Source organism: Photinus pyralis, unplaced genomic scaffold (assembly GCF_008802855.1).
Source record: "Photinus pyralis isolate 1611_PpyrPB1 unplaced genomic scaffold, Ppyr1.3 Ppyr1.4_LG10, whole genome shotgun sequence".
Classification (NCBI taxonomy): Eukaryota; Metazoa; Arthropoda; class Insecta; order Coleoptera; family Lampyridae; genus Photinus; species Photinus pyralis.
Genome location: NW_022170250.1, coordinates 9,885,854 through 9,901,665, shown reverse-complemented (window position 1 = coordinate 9,901,665; position 15,812 = coordinate 9,885,854). Strand labels below are relative to the sequence as shown.

At 39.2% G+C, this 15,812-nt stretch overlaps 2 protein-coding genes across 2 annotated transcripts; both read right to left on the bottom strand.

Moving 5' to 3' along the window:
- Window positions 1-5,342: 5,342 nt before the first annotated feature.
- LOC116162128 (spermine oxidase-like) lies at window positions 5,343-8,176 on the bottom strand. Its single transcript, XM_031475660.1, has 4 exons — window positions 6,703-8,176; window positions 6,085-6,655; window positions 5,840-6,036; window positions 5,343-5,795 (listed from the first exon to the last, which is right to left on the bottom strand). The coding sequence occupies exons 1-4, from the start codon at window positions 7,143-7,145 to the stop codon at window positions 5,555-5,557; spliced, it is 1,452 nt and encodes a 483-aa protein (XP_031331520.1). The 5' UTR covers window positions 7,146-8,176; the 3' UTR covers window positions 5,343-5,554.
- A 2,011-nt stretch (window positions 8,177-10,187) lies between these two features.
- On the bottom strand, window positions 10,188-11,893 carry LOC116162344 (spermine oxidase-like). The gene is made up of 4 exons (XM_031475960.1): window positions 11,425-11,893; window positions 10,803-11,376; window positions 10,551-10,756; window positions 10,188-10,504 (listed from the first exon to the last, which is right to left on the bottom strand). Exons 1-4 carry the CDS (start codon window positions 11,865-11,867, stop codon window positions 10,258-10,260), a joined length of 1,470 nt encoding a protein of 489 aa, XP_031331820.1. The 5' UTR covers window positions 11,868-11,893; the 3' UTR covers window positions 10,188-10,257.
- Window positions 11,894-15,812: the final 3,919 nt, after the last annotated feature.

Genomic DNA, 15,812 nt, shown 5'->3' with positions numbered 1-15,812 from the left:
TAGTAACTTTTCTGGTGACTTTTTGCGTTAGGATCGGCATTACTACTTTTTTTAGTAACTTTTCTGGTGACTTATTGCGTTAGATTCGGCATTACTACTTTTTTAGTACCTTTTTTGCTGACTTTTTGCGTTAGGATCTGCCTTACTACTTTTTAGTAACTTTTCTGGTGACTTTTTGTGTTTGGATCGACATTACTACTTTTTTAGTAATTTTTTTGGTAACTTTTTACGTTAGGATCTGCCTTACTACATTTTTAGTAACTTTTCTGGTGACTTTTTGCGTTAGGATCGTCATTACTACTTTTTTAGAAACTTTTCTGTGACTTTTTGCGTTAAGATCTGCCTTAATACTTTTTTAGTACCTTTTTACTAATTTTTTAGTAACTTTTCTGGTGACTTGTTGCATTAGGATCGTCAGTACTACTTTTTTAGAAACTTTTCTGTGGCTTTTTGCGTTAAGATCTGCCTTACTACTTTTTTAGTAACTTTTCTGGTGACTTTTTGCGTTAGGATCGGCATTACTACTTTTTTTAGTAACTTTTCTGGTGAGTTATTGCGTTAGATTCGGCATTACTACTTTTTTAGTAACTTTTTTGCTGACTTTTTGCGTTAGGATCTGCCTTACTACATTTTTAGTAACTTTTCTGGTGACTTTTTGCGTTAGGATCGTCATTACTACTTTTTTAGAAACTTTTCTGTGACTTTTTGCGTTAAGATCTGCCTTAATACTTTTTTAGTACCTTTTTACTAATTTTTTAGTAACTTTTCTGGTGACTTGTTGCATTAGGATCGTCAGTACTACTTTTTTAGAAACTTTTCTGTGGCTTTTTGCGTTAAGATCTGCCTTACTACTTTTTTAGTAACTTTTCTGGTGACTTTTTGCGTTAGGATCGGCATTACTACTTTTTTTAGTAACTTTTCTGGTGAGTTATTGCGTTAGATTCGGCATTACTACTTTTTTAGTAACTTTTTTGCTGACTTTTTGCGTTAGGATCTGCCTTACTACATTTTTAGTAACTTTTCTGGTGACTTTTTGCGTTAGGATCGTCATTACTACTTTTTTAGAAACTTTTCTGTGACTTTTTGCGTTAAGATCTGCCTTAATACTTTTTTAGTACCTTTTTACTAATTTTTTAGTAACTTTTCTGGTGACTTGTTGCATTAGGATCGTCAGTACTACTTTTTTAGAAACTTTTCTGTGGCTTTTTGCGTTAAGATCTGCCTTACTACTTTTTTAGTAACTTTTCTGGTGACTTTTTGCGTTAGGATCGGCATTACTACTTTTTTTAGTAACTTTTCTGGTGACTTATTGCGTTAGATTCGGCATTACTACTTTTTTAGTACCTTTTTTGCTGACTTTTTGCGTTAGGATCTGCCTTACTACTTTTTAGTAACTTTTCTGGTGACTTTTTGTGTTTGGATCGACATTACTACTTTTTTAGTAATTTTTTTGGTAACTTTTTACGTTAGGATCTGCCTTACTACATTTTTAGTAACTTTTCTGGTGACTTTTTGCGTTAGGATCGTCATTACTACTTTTTTAGAAACTTTTCTGTGACTTTTTGCGTTAAAATCTGCCTTAATACTTTTTTAGTAACTTTTTACTAATTTGTTAGTAACTTTTCTGGTGACTTGTTGCATTAGGATCGTCAGTACTACTTTTTTAGAAACTTTTCTGTGACTTTTTGCGTTAAGATCTGCCCTACTACTTTTTTAGTAACTTTTCTGGTGATTTTTTGCGTTAGGATCTGCCTTACTACTTTTTTAGTAACTTTTCTGGTGATTTTTTGAGTTTGGATCGACATTACTACCTTTTTAGTAACTTTTTTGGTGACTTTATGAGTTAGGATGGGCATTACTACTATTTTAGTAACTTTTATGGTGACTTTTTGCGTTAGATTCGACATTACTACTTTTTTGGAACTTTTCTGGTGACTTTTTGCGTTAGGATCGTCTTTACTACTTTTTTTAGAAATTTTTCTGGTGACTTTTTGCGTTAGGATCGGCATTACTTCTTTTTTAGTAACTTTTCTGGTGACTTTTTGCGTTAGGATCGACATTACTTCTTTTTTAGTAACTTTTATGGTAACTTTTGCGTTAGGATCGTCTTTACTACTTTTTTTAGAAACTTTTCTGGTGACTTTTTGCGTTAGGATCGGCATTACTTCTTTTTTAGTAACTTTTATGGTGACTTTTTGCGTTAGGATCTGCCTTACTACTTTTTTAGTAACTTTTCTGATGACTGTTTGCGTTAGGATGGGCATTACTACTTTTTTAGTAACTTTTCTGGTGACTTTTTGCATTAGGATCGGCATTAGGTACTACTTTTTTAGTAACTTTTCTGGTGACTTTTTGTGTTAGGATCTGCCTTACTACTTTTTCAGAAACTTTTCTGGTTACTTTTTGCGTTAGGAGCGGCATTACTACTTTTTTAGTAACATTTCTGGTGACTTTTTGCGTTAGGATCGGCATTACTACTTTTTTAGTAACTTTGCTGGTGACTTTTTTCGTTAGGATCGGCATTACTACTTTTTTACTGGTGACTTTTTGCGTTAGGATCGGCATTAGGTAATACTTTTTTAGTAACTTTTCTGGTGACTTTTTGAGTTAGGATCGGCATTACTACTTTTTTAGTAACTTTTCTGGTGACTTTTTGCGTTAGGATTGGCTTTACTACTTTTTTAGAAACTTCTCTGGTGACTTTTTGCGTTAGGATCGGCATCACTACTTTTTTAGTAACTTTTCTGGTGACTTTTTGCGTTAAGATCGGCATTACTACTATTTTAGTAACTTTTATGGTGACTTTTTGCGTTAGATTCGGCATTACTACTTTTTTAGTAGCTTTTCTGGTGACTTTTTGCGTTAGAATCGGCATTACTACTTTTTTAGTAACTTTTCTGGTGACTTTTTGCGTTAGGATCGGCATTACTACTTTTTTAGTAACTTTCCTGGTGACTTTTTGGGTTGGGATCGGCATTACTCGTTGAAAGTGAACTTTGAAAGATGGTTGACGACTCGAATCAGAAACAAACTGGCCTTCAAGTTCCTCTTAATTGAACAGTTGAAATTCTGTTTACTCACTGGAATAATTCACCAATGTTCCGCAGTATGGTAATGTCAATTGTCCCTTTGTACTTTTAACAGGTTTCCGTTTAATTCAGAATCTTATTGCCGCCCCCTATAAACAAAATAGGTGCACAAAACCACTCCAAGTATAAACGCAATGAACGTTTTGTACTTCGGACCACAACGCTTTTGTGGTAAAATTTATTTAAACGGCTGATCCAATGAGGCAACTGAACCAAAATGTTCACTCACGTAAATACGCCACTTTAAATTAGAGTTATACGTGATCGCAACTCGTTTCTTATCTGAAAGCGCTTCATTCTATTGCATTTTAGTTCTATTCATTTTTGCTATGAAGCGGTACACGTATAAAATTTCCTATACTGGTAAATTTGTAAATTCAAAACCACATTTTTCTAAGCCTAAAGCGGCCAACGTGTTGACGGTCTACCTCATCGATTCCTTGGTAACTACTCGAACAGCTCCTAGAAGTGCTTCGAATCCAAAGGCCAATTCGAGCTCTTTCTTTAGACTCTATTAGACCATTTAAAACTCCTGGTTTCTTAAAAGTAGTTTAGCCTAAATCAACGCTTTCTGAGGAATTTCATGACTGCCAAAGCTTTTTAAAGAGTTTCCGAACCCTGGCGTGATGTTTTTATCTTTGCTTAGAAGATCTACGGAAGGATCTATTAAATACTGTACAAGTTTGTAAAGAATCTTGAAGGACCTCAACGGCTCTAACCGACCTTCTCGACCTTTTTAAGGATTTTCAGGTTAGATCAATTTTATCGAGTGTGGTAACATAACATCAGCGAGAATTCTATGCGCGGTCCGTGCAGAATACAGCTGGGAAGCCAATTTCATTTCCACATCAAAGAAACAATCAGTTGTTACCGAGAAATTTTTTTTAATCGTAACTAACCACTCCCAGTATAAACGCAACGAACGTTTTGTACCCCGAACCACAACGCTTTTGTGGTCAAATTTATTTAAACGCAATTCCGCTGACCCAATGAGGCAACTGAACCAAAATGTTCGCTCACGTAAATACGCCACTTTAAATTAGATTTACACGTGATCGCAACTCGTTTCTTATCCGAAAGCGCTTCATTCTATTTCGTTTTAGTTCTATTCATTTTTGCTATGAAGCGGTATACGTATAAAATTTCCTATACTGGTAAATTTGTAAATTCAAAACCACATCTTTCTAAGCCTAAAGCGGCCACTGTGTTGACCACTTACCTCAGCGATCCTTTGGTAACCACTCGAGCAGCTCCTAGAAGTGCTTCGAATCCCAAGGACAATTAGAGCTATTTCATTAAAGGCTGTATTAGATTTTGGTCTTTCTTCAAGGACCAGTTTAGCCTACAAAAAACTTTTCAACGATTTCTAAGGAATTTCAGGGTTCCCAAAGCGTTTTAAAGACTTTCCGAACCCTTGTGTGATATTTTCATCCACGTTTAGAAGATCTACGGAAGGACTATTAAAGACCGTACAAGTTTGTAAAGAATTTTGAAGGTCTTTAAAGGCCCTACCCGATCTTCTCCACCTTTTAAAGATTTTCAGAGTCTTTTAGTGCATTGAAAAGACCTTATTCAAGTCTTTAAGGAGCTTTGTAACGTTTGTTTTTTTTAATTTAAAATTTCACATTTTGATGATCGTTACACCATCTGTAATATTTTGTGCAAGTTGGTTGTGGTTAGATCAATTTTATCGAGTGTGGTAATATCAGCGAGAATTCTGTATTCGGTCCGTGCAGAGTACAGTTGACAACCAAATTTGTGCGCATCTTTTGTTTATACGGGGCGATAGTAAGCTTCTGGATTAAACGGAAACCGGTAAAACGTATAAAAATAGGGGAAATTTGACATTTCCATATTGGTTTGAGTGAGTAAACCAAATTTCAACTATTACATTTCGAGAAACCTGAAGACCAGTTTGTTATTGATTCATAACGTCAACCATCTTTCAAAATTCACTTTCAACGAGTAGTCAAATTTGCAAGGCGATTCAATTCAATTCACAAGGCGTTCCACCATCCAATTTTGAGTATTACTCCTACCTTTCAAAAGGAGAAAATTTCGACGCATCTATAAATGTAAGTTATTTGAAGGATTGAGAATCTTCGGTGGAAATTTATGCTTAAAGTAATTTTAACATTCCTGAAGAGGTCGACCCACGGAAGTTTATTCCGCATACAGACTTGTATGTTTTCTATAAACGATAAATGAACTCAACAAATCAGGATTTAATTTTTAGATTATAAGGAGAAATAAAGAACCAATTTTCTTCAAGGTATTGGTCATTTATTACTGAGCTAGCCGTGGATTTAATTATTTCATTACAAAAAATGAAGTACCACCGCCTTAGAGAATAAAATTGATTTTATGCAAGTGGGTAAATGTAACGTTACAACTGATCACAGACTTGAATCTAGAGAAGGACTATAAAGGCATCTTTGATCAAACGTACCCAGCAAAAATGTCATTTAGGTTTTGTACAGGTCGATTATCCGATCGGCTTCCCTGTACCCCGTTTCAAGTGCACCATGAACTGTTGCATAACGAATGGGGTTGGTTGCTTCGCCAGCGAAAAGCACCACCGGTCTACCGTCCACGTTAAAAAGTGGTTGGGATAACAAGGCCGCCTGCGACGTTGCCATTTTACGGGACTCCATCGTTTCGTAAGAGTAACTGCCTCGGAAATGCGGATCGGAATACCAATTGTGCCTGAAAATAAAAGTCAAGTTGGTCCTGATCAGAGCGACACCTACCGCACGATTTTGTCGGGGCGAGGAACTTCTCGATCCAAAAACAGGCTTATGGTGTACGTGATTCCGCTCGAAATGGTGTCGCTTGAGGTTTTTTCGATTTGCGGGACGAATTCGCCGACGTACCAGGCCGAGAGGACGTTCGGGTTGCGAGGCACCGGCAGTATGTAAACTATGGCTGTGATCCACGATCTTCCTCCCTTTAATTAGGATTTGAAAGGGAAGTGGGTGCGAGAGGATAAACGAACCTTTGCCGGACCTTCAGGGAATTTGTCAGCTGTCTGATCTACCTCGTCCTTGTCCCAAATGAACGAGATGCCTTTAAAGGTGTCGTTCCACCATCGATTTGGATAGTGCAAGAAGACACTACTGACGGCGGCAATACCCAAGGCTTCAATGGCGTTGAGCTTCTCACGGGGAAGTTCGGGTTTGAAGAGTGAGAGGCCACGATCCTTCAGTACGCCCAAAGACACGGTCACGATGGTGTGATCCGCGGTGTACGTGGTGCCATCCGTGCAACCAACAGTAACCGTTCCATTGCCGTTCTGGATAATTTCGCTAACCTCCTTGTTCAGGACAACGTTGTCGCTGACTGGTGTGCCCTCCATCAAGACCTCTAAAACCGTTTTGAAGCCCACCCCATTCCAGCCAAGCTCTTGTTCTCCCTCGCTAATTTCGTAATCAATTTCGGCCGACAGATCAAACCAGGAAAACGCCCCGTCGTTGCAGAGTACCAACTTCTCGCACAAGTCCACGCACTCCTCCGCCAGGTTTCGCTCGAACTCCTTCCCCCAAACCTTTGGCGCCGCCTTTCTAAATCTGAAATGAAACTTTGGAGTCGAGTGCATCCTTAGAGAACCGGCGACCTGTCGATCATAAGCTCACCCAGGCTACCCTCGTACTTGGTGCTGTTCAAGAGGTAGATATCTTGGAACACTTCGTCGAACTTCTCGGCGAACTCCTTCGGGACCAACTTCAACTTTGAGTGGTACAGCCTTGGTGCAATCTTGTTAGTTTTCAGCACGTTTAAATCTCGCACCAGATCGTAGACGGCGTTGTTCTTCTCGCCGTGACACCACTGCGCCCCTAGGTCGATGTAGGACTCGCCAAATTTAAGACTGTGGATGCGACCACCGATCCGGTTCCCCGCTTCGAGCACCTTCACGTTTTTAATACCGTTCCGGTACAGCCTCGCCGCGGCTGAGATACCCGCAGCACCGGCGCCAATAATCACCACATTGGGGTCGTTTAGGCAGTCGACGCCGGATGAGTACGTGACGTAGATGAGGAACGCGAGCGTCCGGAACATATTGCGTGTTTACTATTGCGTTATTCACTGAGCATGTAGGAAGCCACGTTATCTATTACGTAAATGCGAAAGGTCGGATAATTGAACTATGTACTTTAACTGATTACTCTATTTACTTCAGAGAAGGCTCGCCTCGCACGAACACCCAACGACGTCGCCAAATGAACTCCTACTTTCGCTTATCAATACAGGTGTCGTTTTATCAAAAGCGGCCAACTAATTTGCCCGATAACAGCTTTTACATGTTTAAATTACCTATACAAATACACAATACAATAAACTAAACATTACAATGACCATTAAAACCCTGAAATTCTGAGGTTCTCTTCAGGTGACGTTCACAGCACGTAAATTTTCAACTATAGGGTGGCTCGCTCTCATCGTCAGCATTATTTAAACCTAGAGAAACGAGACCCCAGTTAACACCACAATACATTTAAAGCTCCTGCCTTTCCGTCAAAGTGATTATTAAAACTGGCAACACGGTCGAGCCCGCGCCTATCGTATATACCCAGCCAAGAACTCCTAATGTTAGCTTTTGAGCAGTCCATTAGAATGAAACCTCTTCTAAGAGGGAAAAAGGCTCAAATAAATAATAAGAGCTCTCATATAGATAAATTGGAAAATCAGCATAATTTTTGACAATTAAATGTGGAAAACGGTTAAATTTATCTCAATCAAGTTGGCATCCAAAATTCCTCTTATTAACATTAGTATATTGTGAAGATATTCCGAGATCTCCATTTCAAGATTCCCGCATAATTATTCTAAAATCTTCTCGAACAAACACGTGATATTTCCCGGAAAAAATGCGTCACATCGTATCGTTTAAGAAAGCTAAATTATCTAGAGGGCCCCTGCCGCTCCTTTTGTTTCCCACCACCCCTGCGCTTTCCAGTTTTATTGTGTTAGCTACCGTTTTGTCTTCCTCCTGGCCCATTACTGCCATACCCTTATCTATTATACATCTTCTAGTGTGCCCTACCATGCTCCCTTGCAGAGCTGGGCAGTATTCGATTTTGTAAATACTTTTTAGTATTCAAATCCTTTAAAGTATTCAAATACTTTGTAACTAAATACTTTTATGGAAGCAGTATTTGTATTTGTAACTCAAATACTTTCACAAATATTTGGTATTCGAATACTTCGCAAAGTATTTGAATACTTAACCTTCCTTTTTTACCAAAAATCGACTGCACCAAAATTTCTCGTGAAAACACTATTTCTTATTAATTTTGGTGCGTAGAATCCAAAACAATTCGTACTTTATCGATCAGACTTCTCAATCAAAAGTTATAGACTAGAAACCAATTTCGAAAGAAAATTCAAAGGGCTGTAACTTTTGAACTAGTAGCCCAATCTTGGAACTGTTTGAAATTATGGATTCTACAGGCCACATTCTATAAGAAAATTTTTTTTCCGGGTCGATCTGAGACAATTTTTTTTCGGGCCCCAAAAAAAGGCAGTGTATAACCTTCCTTTTTTACCAAAAATCGACTGCACCAAAATTTCTCGGGAAAACACTTTTTCTTATTAATTTTGGTGCGTAGAATCCAAAACAATTCGTACTTTTTCGATCAGACTTCTCAATCAAAAGTTATAGACTAGAAACCAATTTCGAAAGAAAATTCAAAGGGCGGTAACTTTTGAACTAGTAGCCCAATCTTGGAACTGTTTGAAATTATGGATTCTACAGGCCACATTCTATAAGAAAATTTTTTTTCCGGGTCGATCCGAGACAATTTTTTTCTCGGGCCTCAAAAAAAGGCAGTGTATAACCTTCCTTTTTTACCAAAAATCGACTGCACCAAAATTTCTCGGGAAAACACTTTTCTTATTAATTTTGGTGCGTAGAATCCAAAACAATTCGTACTTTTTCGATCAGACTTCTCAATCAAAAGTTATAGACTAGAAACCAATTACGAAAGAAAATTCAAAGGGCTGTAACTTTTGAACTAGTAGCCCAATCTTGGAACTGTTTGAAATTATGGATTCTACAGGCCACATTCTATAAGAAAAATTTTTTTTCCGGGTCGATCTGAGACAATTTTTTTCTCGGGCCTCAAAAAAAGGCAGTGTATAACCTTCCCTTTTTACCAAAAATCGACTGCACCAAAATTTCTCGGGAAAACACTTTTTCTTATTAATTTTGGTGCGTAGAATCCAAAACAATTCGTACTTTTTCGATCAGACTTCTCAATCAAAAGTTATAGACTAGAAACCAATTTCGAAAGAAAATTCAAAGGGCTGTAACTTTTGAACTAGTAGCCCAATCTTGGAACTGTTTGAAATTATGGATTCTACAGGCCACATTCTATAAGAAAATTTTTTTCCAGGTCGATCTGAGACAATTTTTTTCGGGCCTCAAAAAAAGGCAGTTATAACCTTCCTTTTTTACCAAAAATCGACTACACCAAAATTTCTCGGGAAAACACTTTTTCTTATTAATTTGGGTGCGTAGAATCCAAATCAATTCGTACTTTTTCGATCAAACTTCTCAATCAAAAGTTATAGACTAGAAACCAATTTCGAAAAAATATTCAAAGGGCTGTAACTTTTGAACTAGTAGCCCAATCTTGGAACTGTTTGAAATTATGGATTCCACACGCCACATTCTATAAGAAAATTTGTTTCCCGGGTCGAACTGACACAATTTTTTATTCGCTTGTGCTGGACGTAAAAGTATTTAGTATTCAAATACTTTTTGAAAGTTCTGCCCAGCTCTGCTCCCTTGTCACTCCTGCCACCGTCAGATCTCTTACCATCTCCTACACTCTCCAAGCATATCTTGTTCTCCTGCTCTTCACATTTCAATTCCTTATTTGTTCTTCCGTTCATTCCTGTTCTCTCATGCACCACCATTTTGATCGCGGAAGCACAAATTTTGCGGTTACAGAGAAAAGATAAAAAACACTTGGCTTTGGCGTTCTCCGGATTAGAGAAAGTGACAGTTTACGCGGCAAAAATTCCGGTAAGTACCTATCCGGAGAGTAAGGATTACTGTAGGACCATATAAAGATATTTTAACCAAGGACAAACTAATTAAGCGCGCCAGTATTTTTTTTTGTTACAAACAGCTATTGTTTCATGTGCAGAAGGACATTATGTTTTATTAGGCAGTCAATCTGTAGTGCATCGCCAATCGATCGGCCTCCCTAAAACCACTGTCTATCGCACCATGAACGGTCGCGTAGTGAGTAGAGCTTGTAGCTTCGCCAGCGAAGAGGAGCGCGGGGCTGCCATTCCGCGACAGGACCGGCTTAGATAAAACCGCCCGTTGAGATTCGCGCAAACGTCGAGACTCAACGGTAGTAAATGAGTAAGTGCCGAGGAAGTGAGGATCAGAGTACCAATTGTGCCTGAAAATCTTACACATGATTGGTCGTTTTTTTAAACCCAAGCTACCTCAAGATTGCATCCGGGGCTGTTACATTGGGGTAGTCGTTCCTTAAGAACGTCCTCAGTAGGTACATAACTCCATTGATAATTGTCTCGTTGGAGGCGTTTTCAATTTCGGGAACAAATTCGCCGACGCACCAGACCGATAGGATGTTGGGGATACCAAGGACCGGGATGACTTCCAAAACACCAGTGATCCATGACCTTCCTCCCTAAAGTTACACTGACCATAAGGCGTCTTTGGCACGGAGCACTAACCTTTTTCGGTCCTTCTGGGTGCATTTCCGCTGATTTCGCTATCTCATCTTTGTCCCAGACGAAAGCGGCGCCGGAAAAACCTTCGCCCCACCACCTGTTAGAGTAATACAGGAAAATTTTGCCAACCACTCCGAATCCCAAAGATCGAATTGCGATTGCTTTCTCACTGGGGAGTTCTGGTGTGAAGTGCACGCGATTGCTCTTTAGTACACCGAGGGAGCTGGTGAAGATTACATGATCACCAGTGTAGTGAGTGCCATCGGAACAGGTCACCACGCAACTGATATCACTACAGTTGACTGCAATTACTTCTTTATCCAAAAGGATCCTGTCAGTCATTCTGGAATCGGGAACTGTTCGAAGCAGAACCTCGATGATGGTATTGTAGCCCAAAGTACCCCAGCTAAGCTGCTGGTGTCCTGAACACACCTCATAGTCATCGTCAACCGATATGTTAAACCAGGAGGGAGCTCCATTTTCGGCCAGTATCTGCATGTGAAATACCTCCAGGCATTCCTCCGCCAACTTTCGCTCGGAACCACTTTGCCACGTTGCCAATACCGCCTTCTGGTAACTGAAAGTGAGCTCACAATTTGAAGAAACTTGCTAAACCTACCCCTACATGTTTGTCAAGTATTCCCCCACAGTCAGATTGGGCTGGATGTTGTCTTCTAAACCGTTCACGTCAATTATTTCGGCCAGACTTTTAGCGAACGCCTGGTCGACGGCCTCGAGGCGGGAATGATACAGTTCCGCTGCCTGATCGTCGCGCTTCAAAATCTTCAAGTCCTTGACAAGCGAGTAAACCACATTATCCTGCTCACCATGGCACCATTGCGCCCCTAGGTCGATGTACGAATCACCGAGTCGCACACTATAAATTCGTCCACCGATTCTACCTTCGGCTTCCAAGACCGTCACATTCCTCACGCCGTGTTTGTACAGCCGGGTCGCTGCGGCTATTCCGGCTGCTCCGGCTCCGATTATTATGACGCTCGGATTTTCGAGACAATTCGCGTGCGCCAACAGAAGGAAGCACAAGAGGCGACATGTATTTGATAACATTACGACACAATCTGCTAATAACAGGCGGAACACGAGGCTGCCTAGTGTTGGAGGTCAAGCGTGACTAGCGATAGTGTAATCAATTGGCGCAAGGTTTCCTAGATTTGATTACGCAAATGGGAATGTAGACAGCATCTAGAAACCTAGCGCTTTGAGGCTAGCGATTCTAAAGCTGAAGAAAGATGAGTTCATAAATGCCAAATTACTTTAGACTACGTTAGTGGCCCGAACCCGCTTGATTATTTGCAAATTAGTAACGATCTCTAACGCGGTTTGACCGGTAATGCTTTCAAAAAATCTCTCCAGATTAATCCCTACCTATCTGTTTTGAATTAATTAACGCCTCTTTCAAGATGGCGCCCTGTAATTAAGTGAAGAACAAATTACACGAACCTCGAGTTTCTATAGGACGGGAGGCATGAATCGGTTGGGAAGATACGCGAAAGGAAAAGGTGCCCCTAAATCGAAAAGGAGAAGTAAACCAAAAGTTAAAAAAAACAATCTGTAAAGGGAAGAGATGAAGAAAATCTACCCGAATAAAGAATTGGAAAAGAAAGGAGGCGTAGATGAAGCTTGACAGAGGCATGAAGGGAGGAGATGTATAAACGTCATAGAGAAGAAGAGAGAAGAAATGTGTGAAACAAAGGGGTGTGGATGAAGAAGACGGCGAAATGTAGCTTGCATGAAGACGTCGTAAATAGCAGGCGCGAATTAAGCATTAAAAAGGGGCGAAAGAATGAAATTTGTAAAAGATCTGAAGAAATGAAGGCGTTAAAAGTACGTAAAGAGGGCATTGAAGATTCAAAGTGTGGGCCCTGTATTTCACCTTCAATTCTCCACTTTATTTCACTTTCAATTATGCCTTCAATGTCACTTTCTATTTGGCCACTATTTCACCTTCAATTCTGCCTTCTATTCACCTTAAATTATGCCTTATATTTCACCTTAAATTATGCCCTATATTTCACCCTCAATTCTGCCCTCTCTTTTACCTGCACTTCTGCCCTCTATTTCACCTTCAATTTTGCCCTTTTTTCACCTTCAATTCTGCCCTCTATTTCCCCTTCAATTCTCCCCTTTATTTCACTTTCAATTATGCCCTCTATGTCACTTTCAATTTGGCCACTATTTCACCCTTAATTCTGCCATCTATTTCACCTTCAATTTTTACCCCTATTTCACCTTCAATTCTGCTCTCTATTTCACTTTCAATTCTCCCCTTTATTTCACTTTCTATTATGCCCTCTATGTCATTTTAAATTTGGCCACTATTTCACCCTTAATTTTGCCATCTATTTCACCTTCAATTTTTACCCCTATTTCACCTTCAATTCTGCCCTATTTTTACCTTCAATTCTGCCCTTTATTTCACCTCGAATCCTGCCCTCTAATTCACCTGCACTTCTGCCCTCTATTTCACCTTGAATTCTCCCCTTTATTTTACTTGCAATTATGCCCTCTATGTCACTTTCAATTTGGCCACTATTTCACCATTAATTATTATGCCATCTATTTCACCTTCAATTTTCCCTCTTATTTCACCTTCAATTCTGTCCTATTTTTACCTTCAATTCTGCCTTCTATTTCACCTTTAATTATGCCCTACATTTCACTCTCAATTCTGCCCTCTATTTCACCTGCATTTCTACCCTCTATTTCACCTTCAATTCTCCCCTTTATTTCACTTTCAATTTGGCCACTATTTCACCCTTAATTCTGCCATCTATTTCACCTTCAATTTTCCCCCCTATTTCACCTTCAATTCTGTCCTATTTTTACCCTCAATTCTGCCCTCTATTTCACCTGCACTTCTGCCCTCTATTTCACCTTCAATTTTGCCCTTTTTTCACCTTCAATTCTGCCCTCTATTTCACCTTCAATTCTCCCCTTTATTTCACTTTCAATTTGGCCACTATTTCACCCTTAATTCTGCCCTCTATTTCACCTTCAATTTTGCTCCTTTTTTTTCACCTTCAATTCTGCTCTCTATTTCACTTTCAATTCTCCCCTTTATTTCACTTTCTATTATGCCCTCTATGTCATTTTAAATTTGGCCACTATTTCACCCTTAATTCTGCCATCTATTTCACCTTCAATTTTTACCCCTATTTCACCTTCAATTCTGCCCTATTTTTACCTTCAATTCTGCCCTTTATTTCACCTCGAATCCTGCCCTCTAATTCACCTGCACTTCTGCCCTCTATTTCACCTTGAATTCTCCCCTTTATTTTACTTGCAATTATGCCCTCTATGTCACTTTCAATTTGGCCACTATTTCACCATTAATTATTATGCCATCTATTTCACCTTCAATTTTCCCTCTTATTTCACCTTCAATTCTGTCCTATTTTTACCTTCAATTCTGCCTTCTATTTCACCTTTAATTATGCCCTACATTTCACTCTCAATTCTGCCCTCTATTTCACCTGCATTTCTACCCTCTATTTCACCTTCAATTCTCCCCTTTATTTCACTTTCAATTTGGCCACTATTTCACCCTTAATTCTGCCATCTATTTCACCTTCAATTTTCCCTCTTATTTCACCTTCAATTCTGTCCTATTTTTACCTTCAATTCTGCCTTCTATTTCACCTTTAATTATGCCCTACATTTCACTCTCAATTCTGCCCTCTATTTCACCTTCAATTCTCCCCTTTATTTCACTTTCAATTTGGCCACTATTTCACCCTTAATTCTGCCATCTATTTCACCTTCAATTTTCCCCCCTATTTCACCTTCAATTCTGTCCTATTTTTACCCTCAATTCTGCCCTCTATTTCACCTGCACTTCTGCCCTCTATTTCACCTTCAATTTTGCCCTTTTTTCACCTTCAATTCTGCCCTCTATTTCACCTTCAATTCTCCCCTTTATTTCACTTTCAATTTGGCCACTATTTTACCCTTAATTCTGCCCTCTATTTTACCTTCAATTTTGCTCTTTTTTTTCACCTTCAATTCTGCTCTCTATTTCACTTTCAATTCTCCCCTTTATTTCACTTTCTATTATGCCCTCTATGTCATTTTAAATTTGGCCACTATTTCACCCTTAATTTTGCCATCTATTTCACCTTCAATTTTTACCCCTATTTCACCTTCAATTCTGCCCTATTTTTACCTTCAATTCTGCCCTTTATTTCACCTCGAATCCTGCCCTCTATTTCACCTGCACTTCTGCCCTCTATTTCACCTTGAATTCTCCCCTTTATTTCACTTGCAATTATGCCCTCTATGTCACTTTCAATTTGGTCACTATTTCACCATTAATTATTATGCCATCTATTTCACCTTCAATTTTCCCTCTTATTTCACCTTCAATTCTGTCCTATTTTTACCTTCAATTCTGCCTTCTATTTCACCTTTAATTATGCCCTACATTTCACTCTCAATTCTGCCCTCTATTTCACCTTCAATTCTCCCCTTTATTTCACTTTCAATTTGGCCACTATTTCACCCTTAATTCTGCCATCTATTTCACCTTCAATTTTTACCCCTATTTCACCTTCAATTCTCCCCTTTATTTCACTTTCAATTTGGCCACTATTTCACCCTTAATTCTGCCATCTATTTCACCTTCAATTTTCCCCCCTATTTCACCTTCAATTCTGCTCTCTATTTCACGTTCACTTCCGCCCTCTATTTCATCTTCTATTATGCCGTCTACTTCACCTTCAATTCTGCCCTCTATTTCACCTTCACGTCTGCCCTCTTCATCTTCAATTATGCCGTCTATTTCACCTTCACTGCTGCCCTCTTCATCTTCAATTATGCCCTCTATTTCACCTTCAATTATGAAAACCTTCAATCCTGTCCTCCATTTCACCTTCGAGTTTGATCTTCGGCGAAATTTGAATGGGCGCGTCTACGTTTGACCTTCAGTGACCTTGGATTGTACTCAAGCAAAGAACCCTCGTCTAAGAACTTCAGTGACATCCAGTTCAGGAACGA

Bases quoted from the DNA above. Each gene is read 5' to 3' on its own strand.
- LOC116162128 (XM_031475660.1), bottom strand. From the start codon at position 7,145: ATGTTCCGGACGCTCGCGTTCCTCATCTACGTCACGTACTCATCCGGC. The intron at 6,656-6,702 runs GTCGCCGGTTCT...GTTTCATTTCAG, and splicing joins GGTGAGCTTATGATCGACAG to ATTTAGAAAGGCGGCGCCAA. The intron at 6,037-6,084 runs GTTCGTTTATCC...TCCTAATTAAAG, and splicing joins TCCCTGAAGGTCCGGCAAAG to GGAGGAAGATCGTGGATCAC.
- LOC116162344 (XM_031475960.1), bottom strand. From the start codon at position 11,867: ATGTTATCAAATACATGTCGCCTCTTGTGCTTCCTTCTGTTGGCGCAC. The intron at 11,377-11,424 runs GTAGGGGTAGGT...GCTCACTTTCAG, and splicing joins GGGGAATACTTGACAAACAT to TTACCAGAAGGCGGTATTGG. The intron at 10,757-10,802 runs GTTAGTGCTCCG...GTGTAACTTTAG, and splicing joins ACCCAGAAGGACCGAAAAAG to GGAGGAAGGTCATGGATCAC.